The sequence below is a fragment of the Rhineura floridana genome, chromosome 11 (genome assembly GCF_030035675.1).
Source record: "Rhineura floridana isolate rRhiFlo1 chromosome 11, rRhiFlo1.hap2, whole genome shotgun sequence".
Classification (NCBI taxonomy): Eukaryota; Metazoa; Chordata; class Lepidosauria; order Squamata; family Rhineuridae; genus Rhineura; species Rhineura floridana.
Window position 1 is genome coordinate 56,414,483 of NC_084490.1, and position 20,790 is coordinate 56,435,272.

General features: G+C 43.6%; 2 protein-coding genes across 4 annotated transcripts in view; both read left to right on the forward strand.

Moving 5' to 3' along the window:
• Positions 1-1,709: 1,709 nt before the first annotated feature.
• On the forward strand, positions 1,710-16,091 carry RDM1 (RAD52 motif containing 1). Of its 3 annotated transcripts, none has more exons than XM_061590339.1 (7): positions 1,714-1,944; positions 5,249-5,428; positions 6,761-6,883; positions 10,818-10,983; positions 11,589-11,678; positions 14,519-14,607; positions 15,721-16,091. In XM_061590339.1, the coding sequence occupies exons 1-7, from the start codon at positions 1,861-1,863 to the stop codon at positions 15,790-15,792; spliced, it is 804 nt and encodes a 267-aa protein (XP_061446323.1). In that variant the 5' UTR covers positions 1,714-1,860; the 3' UTR covers positions 15,793-16,091. The 3 variants fall into 3 exon arrangements, with proteins under 3 accessions (XP_061446325.1, XP_061446323.1, XP_061446324.1); XM_061590340.1 differs by lacking the exon at positions 1,714-1,944 and adding an exon at positions 3,399-3,482; XM_061590341.1 differs by lacking the exon at positions 11,589-11,678 and having other exon boundaries at positions 1,710-1,944.
• Positions 16,092-16,894: 803 nt separating this feature from the next.
• The window catches only part of LOC133366930 (leucine-rich repeat-containing protein 37A-like), a 39,296-nt gene continuing 35,400 nt past the window's right edge, over positions 16,895-20,790 (forward strand). Inside the window, exons 1-2 of the mRNA XM_061590481.1 lie at positions 16,895-17,022; positions 19,033-19,104. The gene's annotated coding sequence lies outside the window, so the exon portion shown is untranslated. The remainder of the gene's footprint in view (positions 17,023-19,032; positions 19,105-20,790) is intronic.

The following is a 20,790-nucleotide window of genomic DNA, read 5'->3' on the forward strand; positions in this document are numbered from 1 at the left end:
ATATATACATATATACATGGTATGGAAAAACTATGTCTAGCATGAAGTCCTAACTGCAGATAAAGCCTAGCATTCTACATGTGTCACTTTACATTACACCTAAGGAAAATGAGTTCTGCTACTGAAAACAAAATCTAAGACTTGAGCCATGGTTAAGTTTGCTTCATACTTTATGTGCCAGGATATGTACATTTAATTTTTTTGAAATGCCCGTCTGAATATGTGTGAAGAAGACAAAACATGTTATTTATACAGATATGCTAATTGGAGAGCTAGGATTGGCTACATATCCCTGATAAACATACACTTCAAGTCAAGCAACTCCAGGTTTGTTGCCACCTAATGGGCTGGTTTGTATGTCATACTAAGCCAAACCATGGTTTAGCGTTGACCATACAGAAGTGCAGGATCCTGGAAAGGAGATTGTGGCCACGTTGCTCCTCCCTGGTCATTCTGCTGCTGTGCTGAGCCATGATTTTGCTTAGTGTCATCTGAACTTGGGCTTGAAACTTAGCTCCCTCCAGGCTAACCATGAGCTGTAATTCACAAGCCCAGCTTCAGATGACATGCTAAGCCAAACCATAGTTTAGCCACAGTAGCAGAATGACCTGAGAGGAGTAAAACACCCACAATCTTCTCTCTGAGCCTGCACACTTGCACTAAGCCATGACTTGACTTAATGTGATATACAAACCAGGCCAAAGTGTGGAAGCTTCTTGAGTCTAAGGGTGCAATCTAACTTGCATTTATGCCGGGCTGCGGGGAGTTGGATGCGGCAGAGCTCCAGCTGAGCCGGCTGGATCCTGGCTCAGCCGAGCTACAACAGCATAAGTCCATCAGCCTACCTCAGCCAGGACCCAGCCAACTCAGATGAGACCAGAACAAGTGGAGCTAGCATAAGCTGACATAAGGGATGAAAAAGTGGCTTGTCAGAGGAAGGGCCGAGGTAAGGGGACTTAAGCCACATCCAAATTGTTTGGGGCACTCTTGCCAATCACAATCCAGGCAAAACTTACTCTGGGAAAAACGTTAGTCTAAGAAAACAATTGCAATAGAAGTCAATGTGGCTTACTCTCCGGTAAGGGTATTTGGGAGAGCAGGTTTTTACTTTCTGGTCCCTGGCTGAGCCGGGGTTCAGCCAACTCAGAGGCTCCTGAATGGCAACTAGATGCAGAACTTGATGCCGGCTTCTCTTGCTCTAGCACAACTTACTGGGTTGGATTGCTCTGTAAATGATGGTGGGGAAGATGAGGAAATGTTATGTCTTTTGAGTGAAGAGCCAGGCAGAAAACTTTGTCCCCACCATCTTATCTGCATATATAGGTGGCACATAGCAGAAGGTGGCTGCTGCCTGCCAGAAATAGCTTCTGTACAGTGTTTCTCTGCCTATGAAACTCTTCCCCTTTAAGAAAGAAAAAACAGTGCTTCATTTCTAGATGAAGCCAGTGCTCAATTCTGTCTGGAAACGCCACTTTCTGAACGGGAACCTCTTTCTTTCTCCTTCACCTCCAATCTTATGATTTTCTGTGGCTATTCAAAGAAATTCGCTCTGCCCCTGCGGAAAAGCCAAATCCATGTTTACTCGAAATTAAGCCCCGCAGTGCTCAATACGCCTTACTCCCTAGTAAGTGCTGCTTTAAGACCGCAGCCTTAATTTACTCCGATTTCGTACTCTAGCCTTGGTGTTGAAAGCAGATGCCGGGATTGAGGGCTGATCAAGCCCCGGAACTAGTGACGTCCTCCGATCCACTCCCCCCTCCCCCAGACTTCAAACACGTGGATATTTGCTCTGCGATGGGGCTGTCCCGGGAAAGATCTGGGCGCCGTTCTTAGCTGCAAACCTTCCCCTCCCCCTCAGCCATGGTGGAAATAGTGGAATTCCGCGTCCCGGCTGGAAATGGTCGGACTCTCCTAGTCTTGGGGCTGGAGACAGGTGCATCGGAGGCAAGTGATGTGGAACCACGGAGTGGGTGGATGTATATTATTGGGGGAGGGAGTGTGGGTTCCCCCCCCACCAGATCCTTCGTCGCACTAACTGCGTGTGGGGCGAGAGAGGTTTCTTTCGAGGATGCCTGCAGACAGACCTCTTCAGACGTGCGAGGCGCCTCAGTGAACGCGTGTCGGGCGGGAGGGGCAGCATGGCGACAGCGCACTAACACACCCCGTACACTAATCCATTTGCTGCCCGAGAGTAACTGCCGTCGCTTTGGTTCTGGTCCTCTGGGCTCTTAAAAAAAGTAGCTTTTGTACTGTCAGGGTCCTGGCGCGCAAATTCTTTGGATCGGTTGGAAGAACTGGAACGATATTTGAAAAGGGCGATCCCGCCTTACGGGTGGCGCCTCGTCGCCTGCCCCGCCTCCACTATCGACGCGGAAGCAGCCAGTGGTCAGTTGCATTCGGATGAGTCGCTCTCATATGACCAGCAAAGCTGGGCTGGCACGCCTAGACCGGGCCTTTTAAAAGCAGGGCTGGGGAGCCTGTGGTAGCTCACCCAGCCCGCATGGTTGCCGGACTACAACTCCCATCATTCCTGACTATTGGCCATGCTGGCTGCGGCCAATGGAAGTTGGAGTCCAACAACATCTCGAAGGCCATTGATTCCCTGTCCTTGTTTTGAAGTAACTTGAATCGACCCTTCCTAATAAATTTGGAGTAAACACCACCTGCTTTTTAAAGCGGATGATATGCCGCCATTGGTTATATTTATCCCAGGATGGGTTGCAATGTAGTTTAAATAAAAACAATAATAAAATATACAATAAACCAGTTGCAGGTAATAAACAATATAATTTGCAAGCCACACAAAATAGCAAAGTAAAAACTCAGTGTTTGGAAATATAGCATCCTCCCAATACTGTTTTACAGTACAAACCGTTAAAATGCCTGTAGGAATAAAAATGTGTTAACCTGCCATTTGATAGAGAACAACGTGGCCGCTAGGCAAATCTCCATTGCTGCCACCTGTGTAATCTCTGGTGGTGGTGGTACTATGAGAAGGGCTACACTGGAAACTTTTAGTGAGTGCGTGGACAGGTTGATATGGGAGAAGGTGGTCTTAGGGGTGCCCCATCCCAGAAGTACTTTAAAGATCAAAAGCATCTTGGACTCAAAAGTGAACCTATTCTCAGTGCAGATCTCTTAATACCAAGGTCCAGGGTCTCAATGGAGTCTTAGACCCTTTACTTTTTTGGGAGCAGGGTCTCTGTGTTTCCAGTGTCCTATGAGCCAATCAGCATGAAAGGGGAGTGTCTTAGCCACTGAGAAGAGTCTTCTAACATGCTTCCTTGTCCTTTCCTGCTGATTGGAGCCAATCAGAGTGAGTGGAGGTGAGTCAGCCACTGAGAAGACTTCTCAGTAGTCAACACACTCCCCTTTCATGCTGATTGGCTCCTAGGGACATCTATTATTGTGGAAGAAGTTGCAGGTGGGAAGAACTGAAGAGTATGGAGATGACAATGAAGAGCAAGCAAGGGTGTGTGGCTGTGAGTGGATCTGGTGTGACTATCATGAAGGGACTCAGCACTTATGAATTTGTCACTGCACTGTTACTTAATACTGTCAATATATGTTCCCAGTGAACTGTTCATGTAAAAAACCAGGTTGCTATGTCTTAAGCTCATTGCAGCTTCAAAACTGTCTTCAAGGGTAGCTCAATATGCAATGCATTACAGTAGTCTAAAGAGGATGTTATCAACAAAATGGATCACTACTGCCAGACTATCCCTGTGCCAGAGAGGTTATCATATCCACCTAAGCTGCAAACCTCATCTTTCAAAGGGAGTGGAATCACATATTGTGGGTGGATGGAGAGCAGCTTGCATGTAGCCATTGGGGATGGGAGAAATAACAAGGCAGGTTGAACTACAACTCAGTTACTTTCTGCTTTGTTAGTGTCAGAAATGGAAATGGATATTTCTTCTGTTATAAAAAGGGTTTCTTGGTCATATGCAGGGTGTAATGTGAGCTGGGCTCACTGGGATTTCACCCCCAAACATGTTTCACAGTGGCATAATTTGACTGTTTAAAAAAAGTGTGGTAGTAAAGCAAGTTGTGCCTCTGAGTATGTGCAGAGTACCTTTACCTCACCACTGAATAATTGCAACCAGCGCCCACTTGGTATTTTATTTATTTGTGGCATTTATGGCAATCATATCCCACCCTTTATCAAAAAAGACAGAGAAGCTTGCAAAAGTCAGTACTAAAACTGTCCCTGCCTTCCGGCTCACAATCTAAAAAGACATGATGGGCAAGGAAAAGGGAATGGGAGGATAGGGAGGCTACAACAAGTTCAACTGCAAGTTCTTAAAGTTGCAGTTCTTATAACACAATCATCAGGGCCCCTGGACACCCGCCTCACTGTGCTTACTGGGAGGATCAAGGCTGTGGGGAGTTTGGCGCAGTGTGAGCACAGCAGCAGAGCCAATCTTCCATTCCCACTGCTGTGCCTGTACTGCAACTGCCTCTTTGCCTCTCTCCTCCCTGGTAAGCACAGCAATGCAGCTGATGGGAGGTCAGCTGCACAGCACCGCCTCACCAACTGCCCCTGGCTATTATATAGTACAGTCTTTCCAGACTCTGTTCAGAAAAACTGCAACGCCTCGCTGACATCAGTAGGAGTCGTTCTGGCTGTGTTATCCTTGATAAAGAGCAGTCCATCCCCAGAAACACTCTCCGACCCAGAGCAGATCCAGGACCAGAGCAGGTACCAAGGTCCAGCCCAGGATGACAGGGCGGCTCCTGCCATACAGTTCTGCCCTCAGCTGACTTGATGACTGTAAGAATCTTCACAGGAGGGAGCTTGATGGAGTTACCCTCCTCCCATGCCAGTGTTCGGGGGAGGGGGTGACTTCCAGAATGATTTGACCTAGGACTGTTGGTGCCTGAGGCAGAAAATCCAAGGAGCACTTTGTCCCTCCTGCTAATTAACATGAGACATAATCCACCAGGGAAACCTCCTAAGGAAGTCTCATCAAAATGAAACTGAGTTGCACAAACACACAAAATTGTGTTCTTGCACAGCCCCATTATTATCAATGGCACTTTCTCAGGAGGCCTTCTGGTAGATTGTGCCCTATGGATTATACCTGCCCGCTTCCCATTCTGCCATCTGTAATAGCACCAAGAATCTTTGTAGCAGAGCCTTGAATTTGCCTCATACAGTTGGCTATGCCCATTGATTTTCTAGCTGTTTTGCAAGTATCTTTGCCTCTTACAACTGATTCTTTTGTTTTCTTGTCTTCCCTTTCAGCATGCTTTGTATTTAGCGTTCTCTACATTTGGGCCGCTCTATTCTGTGGGAGTTCACCAAAATGCTCCAGTTGCTGGACCCGGCTATTATGCCCTTGTCAAATTCTACTCGGCGAGAGATGCCTGCAAGGCACAATGTGCTTGCAACCAGCAGTCCCTGTTTCAGAAATCCCCTTTGAAGGTATTTCACCACTACATAATCTAATACTGTGTCTATGTTACAGGTATATACTCTAAAGAGTAGTCAGTTTATGTGTATATAGTATATGTGTATATAGTGTATGTGTATATGAGGTAGTTTTTCTCAGTGGTTGGAAGAATTTTTTTTTAAAAGCTCCAAGAATTTCTTTTTAGGCAGCTATTTACCAATCACTTGGTAAGCAAGTTGACTGTCTTGCCATGTGTTAAGGAGAATGTTCCCTGTTTCCCTGGATGCGTAGATACATCTCCCACTTCAGACATTTCAGCAGATACTGTTAGGGAAGGGCAAATCTATCCATTTTGGTCTTTCTCAGTTTCTCATTTTTTAAAATCTTAAATTCCGTCCTCCACATTGTCACATCAGTTTGTAATTTTTTAAAAAATAATCAGTCCCCATGAACATTCATCAGCATTTAAGTGCAAATTTCTCCCAATGCACACATTTTTGTATACAATTTTGCCTAATATACACATTTTTGCAAAGCACATTCCCCTAATATAACACATTTTTGCATGTTATTTTCACTAATATATGCATTTTATGTGCACTTTACTCTAATGGGTGGATTTTCATATACACACTTTGCTGGGGAATTAAATTGCAAAATTCACATTGTTTTCCAAAGTGCAAATTGGGTAGATTTACCTTTAAATCCAAAGTGATTCAAATTTCTCCCCCATCTCTAGACTGTACTGTTCACACAGTTCAGCCTTCACAGCACTAAGGACAAGAAACTTGCTTTTTCCAAAGAATCCAAAGTTTCTCAGGGTGTAACATCTTAGATGAGATGTTGTGTTGTATAGTTTAAGTAGATGATCTGGGCACATGCACAGCCATGGCAGCGGAGTGAGTGGCCAGCTTGAGAATGTAATATTCTACATTACCTTTCTGTGTTACCCCAACGGCATGGGATATAGCAGTTCTGCAACTCATGCATTGCTAGCAAAACATGATGGGGAGCTGGAATACTCTTGTACACCCTTCTGTCTGAACTTGACTTTTAAAATATGTTTGTGTAATGAAAAACGTTCAGGCTGTCAAAACCATTTTACGGAGAAATGGATAGGAGAAAGTTCTGAAACAACTCTTGGTGCAGTTAGTTCAAATCCCACCCCTTCTTATCTTCACCTGTGAAAGAAATCAGGAAGATGATTGTGGGTTGTTGTTTTGGCAGGGGAGACAGTGGTGGTTGCCATCTTGCCATGTTCAAAGCAGGTTTGAAGCTCTTGGAGAAGAGAGAACTTATTCATTTCAGTGTATGCAAATCCTCTAATTATATCTCGGATGCTCTTTTCTCTCCCCCCCCCCCAGGTTTACATCTGTACCAGACAACGGCCCTTTCCACAGCAAGTCTTGGCTTTGAACAGTTACAAATGTCGAGAGTTAGCCAATCACTACCTTGGTTTCAATGGCTGGTCCAGTCGTATAATTACAGTAAGGGTGGCCTGCTGTTTTCACCTTGTTTCTCATGTTCATGCCTTTTTCATGTGAGATGCTAAGTTTGCATATGTTCTTCATTTAAGCACCATGGCTCCCCTCCATAGGTGGGGAGAAAAATCAGTAGATAATAATCTGCTGACTGTAGTCCAAGTCTGACAATTGTTGATTTATATAAATAGTAATTTGGAGTTTTGCTTGAAGTGATGAACAAATTTTATCTGATATAAAAACTGCTGCCCATTATAAGCTTTATAGGAAGTGCTCTAAGTGGGGTGGGATATTATTATTATTATTATTAATTCATTGCTTACTACATAAAATGTCTCAAAGTGGCTTACAATGGTAAAAAAAGCTATGATACAAAAGTTACCTGAGGACTGGAGGCTTGCCATTATCATACCTATTTTTAAAAAAGGGAAAAGATCTGACCCTGCAAACTACAGGTCTATCAGCCTGCTGAGTATCAGCAAGCTCTACGCCAGCCATCTTCTTGAGAAATTATCCAGCTGGATGGAGGAAGAAAACATCTTAGCCAATGAACAAGCGGGGTTTAGAGTAGGGCGCTCGACTGTAGATCAGGGCCTTGTACTTCAACACCTGGTTGAAAAATATACATCTACCTCAAGGGGGACCCTATATGCGGCATTTATTGACTTTAAGCCAGCATTCAATTTGATCCCAAGGGATAGACTCTGGGGAAAATTTGAGTACGCTAATATTGATAGGAGACTGTTATCTCTAATCCGGAGTCTCTATGAGAACTCTTGCTTAAGGGTTAGATGTAATCGCGCTGGCCATTTGACAGCTCATATTCCAACTTTTAATGGAGTTAAACGGGTGTATTCTTGCTCCAACCCTTTTAAACTTTTACATCAACTCTATAGTCAAATGCTTAGCGGAAGTAATAATAATAATACAATTTTATTTAGCAGACGCCCATCTGTCCGACTGAACGGACACTCTGGGCGACGTACAATATAAAATACAATATAAAATACAATCTGCTCATATACATAATCATCACATTATTAATATCATAACATCTCATCTGAAGACCATCTTACATTAATACAGTGTAAAACCTAACCCACCCCAGAGATCCCATAGGCCTGCCTGAAGAGCCAGGTCTTCAAGGCTCGGCGAAAAGTCAACAGTAAACTCCCACCCCCCCACCCCAACTTGGCGAATAGATGCTTGTCCATCCTTCTTTATGTGGACGATGCTGTACTTTTGTCTCTAACAAGTGTTGGTTTCCATCGCCTTTTAAGAGCGCTAGCTTCTTATTGTAAAGAGGAATTGTTGGAAATTAATTATGACAAATCCAAGATTCTAGTCTTTACTCAGAAAAGGATCAATCACCGCTGGCAAATAAATGATCACCCGATTCAACAGGTCACAGCTTATAGGTACTTGGGAATAATCTTTCACTCCTCCGGCACGTGGAAAGCACAAATTAGTAATGCCATCGCGAATGCCCAGAGGAGTGTTAAGGCACTACTTTCTTTTTTCTATACCAAAGGAGGTCAATATATCCCTCGGCCACGCAGGTTTTTGTTGCCAAGGTGATAGCCCAAATGCTATACGGATCACATCTTTGTGCTTAAGGTAAGTATACTTGGTGTTCCTAGCTGTGTCCCCATCATAGTCCTACGTCTAGAGGTTGGGTTACCCCTTACAGAGTCTCGCACCTGGATGTACAGGATTAAGTTCTGGTTAAAGATGTTATTTGCCCCCCTAGGACTGGCCCCTTTGACGCTAACAGATCCCTTCCTGTCTAAATGGAAACGAGCTCTGAGCAATAAAATCCATCCTCTCGGCTTTTCAATGGCAGCTGTCGTAGACCTAGGGTATTCCAAGGCTAAAGCAGCTATCCTCCAACGAATCAGGGACATCGAACTGCAAAACAGCTTAAGTTTGGCCGCAGCATATCCCAGTTTTGGGTTGAATGGGAGAGTTTTTCCCCCCGTGAATTATTTAGTAAATTCAAATATTGTTAAATATAGAAAAGCATTTACGCTGGCCAGATTTAACATGTTACCCTCTGCGCTGCTGGATGGAAGATTCAAGAGAGTCCCCTACTGTGAGCAGGTTTGCCCTTGTGAGGAAGGGGAGGTGGAGACAGTAGGTCATGTCTTACTGTATTGCCCTTTTTACCGTGATCTTCGTCATATTTTTATTACCCCGATCCTACAAGGGCTGCCCCGGGGTTCTGATGCCAGTTATGTACACCTTCTGTTGGCGGATCAGAACCCACTGGTCACCACTAAGGTAGCTAGTTTCTGTGCAGCCGCTATTGTCTGCAGGAGGAAGTTATTATGTAGTGCATGACTATTTTAATTGTTATTTTATGATTTTATTATGCTGAGTATTTATTGTCCAGTGATGCAGTGTAAAAGTGTTGCTGCCTTTGTTTTTTGTACAGTATGTATTATTTGGGAGTATCTAACTTATTACTGCTGGTCTATGACCGAATTGAATGAATTCATTCATTCATGATACAAAAGTTTAAAACAAACATCAAAAGAATAAAACAACTTTATTTACTAAAAGTGCTCATCCTGCAATATAATAAAAGACAAATCCTACCCCACCCTACTAAAAGATGAAGACCACAATACCATGTTATCCCAATTAAGAACCAAATGCTGGGCTAAACAAGAACTGCCTGGTACCTAAAAGCTGATAATGATGGCCCCATCCCACTTCTTTTCAAACACAACATACCTAAACGCTCTTCTTTTCAGGGAGACCATCAGGGCTGTGAAGTCAGTACGCCAAACCTTCGACTCTGACTCCTCTATTTTTCTACTGTCCAACTCCGACTCCGACTCCACCCAAAATTGCTTCCAACTCCATAGCCCTGGAAAGTGCTGTAAATGTCTTTTTAAATTGGAAGCTCTCGTGGGAGCATTTTTATCACTGCCTGATCTTGGCATCACAGCATTTGTCTTCATCTGGGTCCTGTGTCATACACTGACACACAAAATGTTTTCCATCCTGAGTTATGGTGAAATGCTCAAATACAGCTGACTTCATCGGAAGCTTCTTTGACATTTTGAATTTATATTAAAAAAAAATTGTCAATCAAAATTTATTTTGAAGTCGGAGTCGGTACATTTCTACCGACTCCGACTCCACCCAAAATTGCTTCTGACTCTGACTCCACGACTCCGACTCCACAGCCCTGCTGACCATCTCATTTTCTCCCATTTCAGGCATTGTTTATAAGGGTCCACAAATTTTGGCTGCTGTTATTTGATGCTATCTCCAGCCCCTCCCCTCTCCTGAGTCTTCTAGCATGCCCAGAGGACCAGGGGATGGAGAGGTAGACCTCTCACTTTGCACCGGACTTGTGTCTCCAAAGTAGAATGTGACATGTAGAACAACTCTTCCCTTCCTCTGGGTCCTAGAGGATGATGGGGAAGAGAGGGGTCATTCTCTCACTTACTTTCATTACTTTTGACCATCCCCAAACTTCTGTCAAGAAGTGAAAAATAGACTGTTCCTCTGGAACTCTGCTGGTGGAGGGAGGAATCTCTTGTTTTGTGCTCATCCACAAATGTGGTTGACAGGAAGAGTTTCCTAGTTGCTGATGGTGACTTGGCAACAGAATTTTTGGAATACTGGCATGCAGAGAGGTTCCCTAGAATCAGTGCTTTGTAGGTTTTTTTTAAAAAAAGAGGTGCTAGTACTCATAGCTTGATAAAATTTCTGTGGGTACCAGCATAAAATGGTTGCTAGTTGCTATGGGAAGCCAAAAAGAGGTGCTGGTACTATGTGCCCATGAGTATTATTACAAAAAAACACTACTTGGAATTATGGGAAAGGTGAATGGGGGATTAGGGAAGCATCTCCTGGGGTGGGTGAAAGCAGCTGGACTTCTGCACACATTTCCTTCTGTTGCTCTTACAATTTCTGTTGAGAACAGCTCCAGAACATATCTGGTTTTGAAGAGGAGGAAAACGAAGAAGTGACGACTTCATCCAGGAAACAGCATTCAAAGTATCTGTGTGTCCAAGAATTAACCTTCCCACTATATGGGGTCCGCACCAGAGGGGTTGGTGTGGCTGAGCTTCATATAGATCCCAACCAAGGTAATATGGGGCGGGATGGGAAGACAGCACAAAATGGGAAGGGAAGTATAAAAGTGATATTATTTATTATTATTTCTGTGGTAGGAATACTGATCAGGAATAAGTTTGTTGCTTGAGCCTAAGAACCAGGTTCACAGTTCAGGGATGCTTGACCCTTTCCCTTTCTGTTATCAGAACAGTGGCAGTCTAGTAATGGTGGCAGTGGCTAGTAATGCCTTTGGCCAGCTTAGCTTGGTACACCAACCGTACCCATTCCTAAAGAAAGCAGATCTGGCTATGGTGTCATAAGCCTTATTCACTTCTTCTTTGGACTCCAAGCCCAACACTGTATCCACTACACCTCACTGGTACAAGGCTGTAGAGCCAGCACCTTGCAACACAGAAGATGGCAGGATAGGCAAGATTTCATTGGATCAATTTTTTGTTGTTCAGATTTGGCAAGGCTTTTTTCCCCTTTTCTTTATGAAGTACATTAGATTTTTGAGTCCAAGTTACAACATCTTACAGACTTCAAACTGCTATGGTTTAAATAATTAGTTCAGAGGTTTTCAGCAGCTGCCTTGAACACAAATGTATCTGAAACAATCTGGTCTTCTGTCTTTCAGAGTTTCTTATGGACACAAACAACATCCAGAAGCTTGCAGTGCATCGAGCACTCTCAGATGCATTTCAGAAGATTCTCATTTTAGTTCTAGGCAAGGCCTTTTCTCTTTCTCTTTTTTGAAATCTATTTTTTAAACAACAAACCTTGTATTTGCTCTTACGTGGGGCTCCCATCCTTCTCCCATCCAAGGGACTGACTAGATCCTCACCTGTTTACCTGGAGGGGACGGTGCTCTCAGACCATTCACTGGGCCCTAGGTCAAGCCATTTTTAATGATCCTGCTGCCCTGTAGTCTTGTGGTATGGAAGCATGGACACTCAATCCTACTGTAAAGGGGAAGGGCCATGACTCAGCAGAAGGGACTGTGGCTCAGTGGTAGCACATCTGGTTTGCATGCTGACGTTCCTAGGTTTAAAACCCCAGCATCTCCAGAGTGCTAGTCAGAGTAGTGAGCCAGATGGACCAATGGTCTGACTCAGTTTAAGGCTGCTTCCTATGTTCCTAAGCAGGGATCTTTTTTTCCAGGTTTAGTGTAGAGAGGAGACCCTCAGTCTAGAACTGAGTGATGTTGATGAAGATGAAAAGCAGCAAAGTATGGGGCAAAATATGCTTAGTCCAGTCCAGACCCTATCCTGCAACAAGCTGGGAGCAGGTGGTCTGCAGATACCAGCTCCAGAGGAAAGCACATACGGTTTTGAGCAGGGTGGTACTAAGGGTCAAGTTAGACAAGGTGATGGGAGAGCCATCAATGGATTTCCTGTCATTTTTCCTTTGCAGCTAAAAACAGCCATGGGTGCCCAACTCAGAAGGGGACTCGGGGACTGTTTTCTCTATAGTCTTTTTCTTTCCTGACCTCCTCTTGCGAATAATGCTTTTTTACTATTTTCTCCTCAATCTCTAGTTTTCTCTGGTTCCATTTTTTCCTGTTTCCAGTCATATCTTTTTCATCACTCTTTCAAACTTTCTGTGAACATTTATTCTCCTTCTTCTGCAGTCTGCTGGCATTCTCCAAGGTTTTGTCTGAGGTTCCCTTATTTCCACCCCCACCCGAAACCTGGTTCTATTATTAGTTCTTTAGGGCTCCAGTGTCATTTCAGGGCTGATGACCTTCAGCCTGATCTTATTTTGCTTGAGTTACTTCCATAACTAGGATTTTCTGCTATTTCCTCCTGGATGAAGTTTTGGTTCTTTGGCACTGGAAAATCTGATCAAACGGAGTTTCACTAATTTTTCTTTCACTTACCTTTTATAACAGGTAACTCAATTGCTAATGTTATCTTTTTAATCTTTGCAAGCCCTATAAAATTTGCCCTTTTCTTCTTCTCTTTAAGCAGCTAAAGCTCAACCTCATTCTTTTGTTCTCTCTTGCATTGGCTGTTGCAACGCTCTTTTGCTCTTCTTTCTTAAATTTCATATTCTTCAACTCACCTAATCTGTTCCTCTCCTCATTATGACCCTGCTACTTCTTTTTTCTATCTACATTGCCTCCCTCTTTGTTTTCGTATCTTATATCGTATTTAAATTTTCAAATTTCTATTCTCTTCCTCGCATATTTTGTCCTTTCTCTCAATGCTCCTTCATGCCAATCTTTGCTGTTCTAATACCTTAATTTCCATAAACACAAAAGGACATCCTGCTCCCTGACTCTACCCTTTCTCTAATGTTGCTCCCTTTCATTGGAACTCCTGGTCTCCATCCAGCTCCTTCTTTTGGTGTATTCAGATCAGGGATGAGAATCTGATGCCCTACAGAAGTTGCTGGACTACAACTCCCTTCAGCCCCAGCCACCATGGGCGATGATGTAGGGTGATGGGAATTGTAGTCCAACAGTATCTGAACGGTCATGAGTTCCCCATTTCTGATTTAAATGCTAGGTAACTCATGAATTCACATTCACCCTGGCATTGTCTAATTCATCTCCCTTTTTCTCAGCTCTCTTTCTCTCTTGTGTGCTGTCTCCTAGAGCCAAGATAGACATAATGCAGAGGATCCTGTTCATATATCTCTCATATCGTTTCTGGATATGACTTGGATCTTTATTTTTGTTCCATGTTACCCCTCTGAATACCGCTTACCACGAAAACCCAATTCGTAGGGTCGCCATAAGTTGGAATCGACTTGAAGGCAGTCCATTTCCATTTTCAAACATCCAGTGGCTGTTGTGGGCACTCTAGAAATAATTAAATAATAGTTTAAATTCTGAAATCATATATAACCCAATATAAATAAAATCCTAAATAAATTTCAGGCATGTTACAAAATACAGAAGGCATTTTTTTAAAAAAGTACTGATTTGTTGTCATTCCAAGCCAGGCTTTTTTGAGGAAACTTGGTATCCGTTATTCTTGTTTATGAATGAATCATCCATTGGAGTGAAACTTCCAGAGACACGCAGGCAATTCTGGAGAGGATTTCTTTATTAATGTGCTCATATCATCACATTCTGTATAACGTCAAAGCTTCTCATTTTCCCCTCCCCACTACAGCTCTTAACATACCTTTTTATATCAGAGACTTTGTGACTATGTTGTGGTTTTCTTGTTTGTTTTCTCATTCTTTATTGGTTTTGTATTATTAAAAAAAATCTCAGTAATATACATTACAAAAAGAAAATGGGAAAAATTAGAAACTGAGAGAACAGGTCTTTCCATCCCTAGTAAGAAATAACCTGCTTGCAGAAAGAGAAGGGTCGTGTTGATTTCCACACAGAAACAAGTTGAATTCTAGCTATGATTAGGAAATTTGAATGGCTAATCAACATGATTTTTCTAGTTTTATTGTTTTGCTATGTTTGTATAAAGCTGCACACCACTTTGGACATCATGTATAAAAATGTTTTTAAGTAAATGAACTGCAATGTTTTTGACCCCCCCCCCCAAAAAAAAGTACTGATTTGTTCAAACCTGGCCTCATTTGCTTGCCTGTTTTCAGAGAATGGGAAGGTGGCAGTGGAGTACAGCTCTCCTCAGGAAGACCCCATTGACTGTTTAACAGAAGAGGAACTCAAGGGTCTCCTTCAGGTGAATTGAAATGTTTTCTAACGTACTTGCACAGTCTCAGCTCTTGGATATCTTTGCTTCATATGAGGGAGTGAACAGAGAAACATGATTTCACTATCATTAGCACGTTGAGACATCTAACGAAATTTGCTGCTGGTAAATTCATGTCAGGTTTCCTCAGACCAAGGATAGGCAGGTGGGCTGGAAGCCAATTGTGCGGCAGCACAGAAGAAGAGTAAGTGGCCTTTAGCCAGTGACAAGTTGCCCATACTGAGTGGAACCAGTAGATCTGTAAGTCTTTATATCCCTCAGTAGCACCGGAATGGCCCACCAACATCACCTGGCTTCCCAGGCCAAGCAGATTGTGGACCGCTGTAGCCTGGTCTCAGGTGCAATTTTCTCCCCTGATCAGTAGCCCGGGGGTGGAGGGAGCCTGTGTCTGATCCACAGGGCTCCCCCTTCAAGCCCTATGGCATCTTAACAGATCAGAACAAAAGAAAGCACTTCATGAAAATGATGAATTAACTTTTGCAATTCATTTTCCAAAGATGCTAAAGCAGCTGCTACCGGCATATATCATGGTTTTAAAAGCTTAGGCACATTCATGAAGCTGTTAATCACGATATCTAAAGCTGGAGCTTCCATGTTCAGAGGCAAAACACCACAGAGAGGCACATGCTGGAGACAAGTAAAAGAGGATAGCTGTCTCTCATCATACTCTGTTTCTGAGATTCTCTGGTTTTTCACTGACAGAGACTGCAAGATTAGGTGTTTCTGTTTAATAAACTTTAGGGATTATGCAGTCTGGACAGATCCTGTCAAATCCAGCTCCTTTACAGTTGAGTGTGGGGCAGGGTGAAAGCAGAAGAGGATCAAGGGAAAGGTGTTTGGTTTGGGTTTTTTAAAATCTCCTAATTGCTCAGGCCCACATGCAAGCCTGCCCCAGAATGACCCACAGTGGGGTGGGTAACATACTGGTGTACAGCACCCCACATAGATGTTGGGTTTGCTGCTGGGAAATTCATGCCAGGTTTTCTCAGACCAAGGACAGGCAGTTTCCCCAATTCCACTTTGTGAAATTTGAGTGGCCCAGACTATGCAGGGTAACCAGCAAGCCCTCCCTTCTCTCCTCAGGTGACCGAATTGTCACTCTCACAGCTGGGCCCCATAGAGGAAGAGGAGATCTCTGATCTTACCATGCAATGAAAATAGCGACCGAGTGTCCTCAAAGTAGTACACTTAAAGGAGGATATTTTGCATCTATTGCTCAGTGTTATCTCTGTGCTCTGAAAGGACAGCTGCCCCAGACGAAGCTCATGACATTACTTGGAAGTTGGTTCCGTTGTTTTCAGTGGATGCAGATAATAATTTTATGAAATGGCACCTGCCTATCAGATGATTTAACTCTTCTCAGATCAAACTATAATTGCTTATTTGTGTTTACTGAGGGGGGATAGATTCCCCCCTAGTCTGTTTTTTTTAAATAAATTAGTTACTTAAAACAAGATCCTTTATGTTTCTTTCATTCAAAGGCAGATTTGTTCTCATTTAAGTAAATGTGAGCTTTCTTTTCATATTGACCCAGTTGTAAATGGCACTGTGTAAACATTTTTTAAAATGTAAAGAGTCTTCTGTTTCTCTCCTGGTTCTAGTCTTATCTAAGTTCCAGTGATGTATCTCATGGTTCACATGGCTGAAGAGACTGGGCTATTGTCAAGAGCGGGGAGAGGTTAAATAGCAAAGTCATCCAGTCTGATTCCCCAGTTGTAAGATATGACCATCCACCATCACCTTGGTCATCCTAAGTATCCAGATCAGTGTCTGTCATCACCTACATTTAGGGGATATCACATTAAGCCCCAAACATCTCAAGCACAACCAACCAATTGGCTATGAATTTGGACCTACATGTTGCCATGGTAATGAGAATTCTGTGATGCCAGGAGGAATGCAAGATGATGTCACAACCAAGCAGAGTACTTAGAATGTACACACAGAGGCTTACTGTGAAAAGGTCAAAGATCAGGGAACACAGACATGGGGTGGTGATGCGGTGGCCTCCTCCAAGAGCCTCGCCAGTGCAGCCTCCAGTATGGAGAGGCATGTGGCTGTGGTTGCTTGGTAACCGCATGGCGCCACCACCAGTGTTGGCCGCCATTTCCCAAATCATCCTCTACTGGGGTCAAATGAGCAAGAGGGGAGCGGGGCCTGGAATCCGCTCTGTAGTATGGGCCCCGTTGCCTCCTCTAATACCCATCTCTTCCTCGTGATACTCCTGGTGTCCTTTACAAGGTTGGACTCAGCCATAGAGCCTTGCCCAGCCCCATGCCGTTGCACCTTGGAGATACTCAATTGCAGCAGGATTACCAGCCCTCCCGGACTGCACCTCGTGCCCCTTCCCAAGCCGTTTGAGCATGCCCACGTTTTCTTCTTCTTGTAAGTATTTGACCACTCCACTTCCAGAATATTTGAGGGCAAAACCCCTTTAGAAAGAGCCTTTTATTATTGAGGGTTGGGGGTGGAGGCAAGACTTCTTACTCCCAGGTAACTTGTGGGATGACTAGATAGAGAGCAGGTTGTGTATTTCCTGCAACTTGTAGTAAACGTGTGTCCTTAGGGAGTATCCAGGTAAGCAAAGGCAAATAACCAAAGGGAGCAGACTTAAGGAAAAGAAGGTGCAGTAGGTCAGATGGGGTTTCTAACATGCCATCCTCCCCCGCCAGGGATGGCTCAATCACGCATGCCGCTTAAGCAGCTGCCCTGGGCACATTCTTCAAACCCGGTCTCCCATGACAAGCAGTGTGGTAGACTTCTCATGTTACTTCTGGCTGGCTTTCCGCACAAAATGAGCACATGGGCCAGTACTCTCTATGACATCTAGGTGTCCCCACCCTATTAAAAGTGGCAAGAACCACAACCTTTCCTGTTGTGGGGTATCACGCACCCACTGTGCTGATCAGCATAGAGAAGCAAAGCAACCGTCGCACAACTGTGACTGTGTGGCCGCTTATCCAAAACGTCCTTAAAAAGGTTGCCATGTTGTTGTTTCTCCTGGAAGGGCTTCTCTGCTTTTGAATTGGAGAAATTTGACTGCACAGCAATCTGCCTGTCTTTCAGCTGCTAAAGGCACAGCAGTCCTGCCAGCAAGAAAAAGGTGCCATCCCTGTCTCTTAAATCAGATGTAGGTCAAAGAGATGCCAGGATCTGCTGGCAGATCTTTGGGTTGTTTGCAGTAGATTGGCAAGGATTTCAGATGCCCAATTGTTTCATAATTGTAGCAGCAAATCCACCCAAGTTAGACTGCTGAAATGAAGAAAGCTTATGGGAACCAGGGATGGATTTGGATGTGGAAGGACTGAGCTCAGCACAGTTCCGAGTACACCAGAAACATCCCTGACTGCTCAGGGGAACCATGCTCTTTTAAGACTAGCTGTATTTCTTTTATGCATTGCTCTAGTTAGTGGCTGTTCAGGGCTCCCAAAACTGGGACAGGGCTGCCCAGTGGATCCCAAAACTCTGATGTCTACCTTCCCTTGACTTAAATGAAGGAGAAATGTGATCATAAGATGACTATACTTCCGGGGGAGGGGAATAGACTTCAGGCCCATGGGCCGAATGTGGCCTTCCATGACTTTCTGTCTGGTCCTCAGGACTCCCCCAAGCAACATCCCTTCCTGGGCCTGCTCTGCACCCCTGTCTCCTTCAAGTATTTTTCCTTGGCTGGAATAAAATGCCTCACACTTGCCTGGATGGAAGATGGGGAGGTGCGTGTACGTGGGAAAATCTTTGACGTGTATGTTGGCTGAAATGTACCCTTCTATACAAATTTAAGGTTTGCAAATCATTGCTCCGCTTGCTTTTTTCCTCTGACCTACCTCTGGCATGTGTTCTCTGGAAGGTTACCCACAAGGGAATGTGGCCCCCAGGTTGAAAAAAGTTCCACACCTCTGCTATACAGATTATAAGAGGGGAGTCTGGGTTGACAGCACCAGCTCCTTCCTAAAATCTTCTTTCTTAGAACTCGGCAATAAAGATGAGAGTGCTTCTGGCTGTGTGTGGAGTTCATCCCCTCTAAATAATTGCAGGCTGCCCCAATAAATGTGAGACTTCCAGATTCAGGAAGTGGGTTCTGTGAGGCTTAGAACATTGCACCTATGGAAATTTGACTGCTTTCAGTATGCCAAATAAATGACAAGACGCACAGATGGAGGCTGCATATACACCATACGTTTAAAGTTCATTCAACACATTTTCTCCCCACTCTGCTCAAAAGAATCCTGGGAATTGTAGTTTGTTAAGGGTGTTGCGAGTTGTAGTTCCATGAAGGATTCTTGGCAGGGGGTGGAGTATGCTTTAAAAGTATGTTGTATATGCAGCCAGGGTTGGTTTTCCCATGCAGGTGTGTCCATTTAAGCTTCATTCCCCCATGTTCATTATTTTCCCCAGAGACTTCACTGGTAATGCGATTTCTTCCATTGGAAAACAGGTGTGGAGGGCCTATCCTTGGGCTGAATACTTGTGAGTATTCTCTCATATTCTGTTTCACCAGTGAGTACCCACCTTGGCCTTGGTTTTGGCCAATTTTGGTCATTGTGTATGTTTTGATTGAAGTTATTGACAGATGCGCCATGTGAGAGTAGCCAACAGGGTGCCTTCCAGATGATGGACCATAACTCCCATCATACCAACCTGACCATAGAGAACACACTGGCTGGTGCTGATGGGAGCTAAGATCTAAAAGCATTTGCAGGGCACCACGTTGGTTATAACGAACTACAGTTGTCTAAGAACTGTGTCAGTTAGATCAAGGCAAAAATGTTTGATCTGGCCACTTGATCTGGCTAGTTCCATTCTGCTATGTTGCAAATTAACTGAAATTTGCATTGTTAGTAGAGGTCTTTGCATATACTTGGAAGCTTGGAGAGAGATATTTGTCTAAACCTAATGTGGTAGGAAGCTCACAATACAGGATATTGCTTCCTTTGCCAGAATACTCAGTAGGATATTCCTATATCAAACTATGACAAGTAGAATATTTTGAAAGCATTGGTAACAAAGCATCTTGATTTTTTTGAGGGTGGTGGTGGATGAGGGAGAAATTTGATTCAGTTCACATTTAAAGGCAAATCTGTCTAATTTGCACTTTCTGAAACAATAAGTAAACCAAAATCCAGCAATCCTTTGAAATTTGCACTTCTCCAAACTTTGCGGCCAAGTAATGTGTACAAAAAATGTATATGCTTGGGTAAAACTATGAAAATGCATATATTTGTGAAAATAATGTACAAAAATGCATTAAATTGGGGAAGATTGCTTTGCAAAAATGTGTATATTCGTCAGAATTGCATACAAAAATGTGTATATTAGGAGAAATTCTCACAAAAAATGCAAATGAATTTTCATGAGAACTTTAAAAAAAAATCCCGCAAACCATGTGGAAATGTGGAGAACTGATCTTAAGACTGGAAAAATGAGTAACTAAGAGAAACCGAAATGAACAGATTTGCCTATTTCTTGTGGGATGTGTGAGTTACATGTCAGAATGTGATCAGAATGAATGCAAATATTTAATTATCTACTTTGATCAAGGCTGGTCCAAGCCATTTCAGGCCAGCAGCTGCTACTTATTGAAGGTATTGCAGAGAAACTTCCCCAAGTCTTGTGAGGCTTCGCCAAAGGGCCCTGCCAAGCAGCTGTCAGCAAGACGTGTTTTAGCGTGGCAATTCAAGTGGTACTGGTGTGAGGGTGCGATTCTTACACTGCCCCTACCAATCTGCCGCCTGAGACAAGTGGCTCATGATAAGGCCAACCAGATTTTAGTTTTGGTTAGATATATTTAAATATGCAAAGGGTGGGGGACTTTGGGATGAGAGGGAGAAGTCTAGATGTCAAGGATTGTTTCTTTTTTGCCAAGTATTGTCATAGCAGGCTCAGAGGTTACACCAGTCAGGAAGCCAGGCAAGAGATTTTCTGTCTCTCTTAAACAAGAACAGAACAACAGGAAACTCATGACTCTACCCAGATATAACTAAACCCAGTTCCACCTAGTGATGGAAACAATATAATTATATTATTCACCGCTCAGCCAGGTTGCTTGAGAGACTGCCTTATCCCTTACCTACCCAATAGTTCACTTGGAGTCCCTAAAATATCAGAAGCTAACTTGGAGCAGGGCTTTCAGTGTGGCTGCCCCTATTTTATGGA

Coding starts and splice junctions, on each gene's coding strand:
- RDM1 (XM_061590339.1), top strand. CDS start 1,861: ATGGTGGAAATAGTGGAATTCCGCGTCCCGGCTGGAAATGGTCGGACT. Junction 5,429..6,760: donor TTCAGAAATCCCCTTTGAAG/GTATTTCACCAC, acceptor CCCCCCCCCCAG/GTTTACATCTGTACCAGACA. Junction 10,984..11,588: donor TCATATAGATCCCAACCAAG/GTAATATGGGGC, acceptor TCTGTCTTTCAG/AGTTTCTTATGGACACAAAC.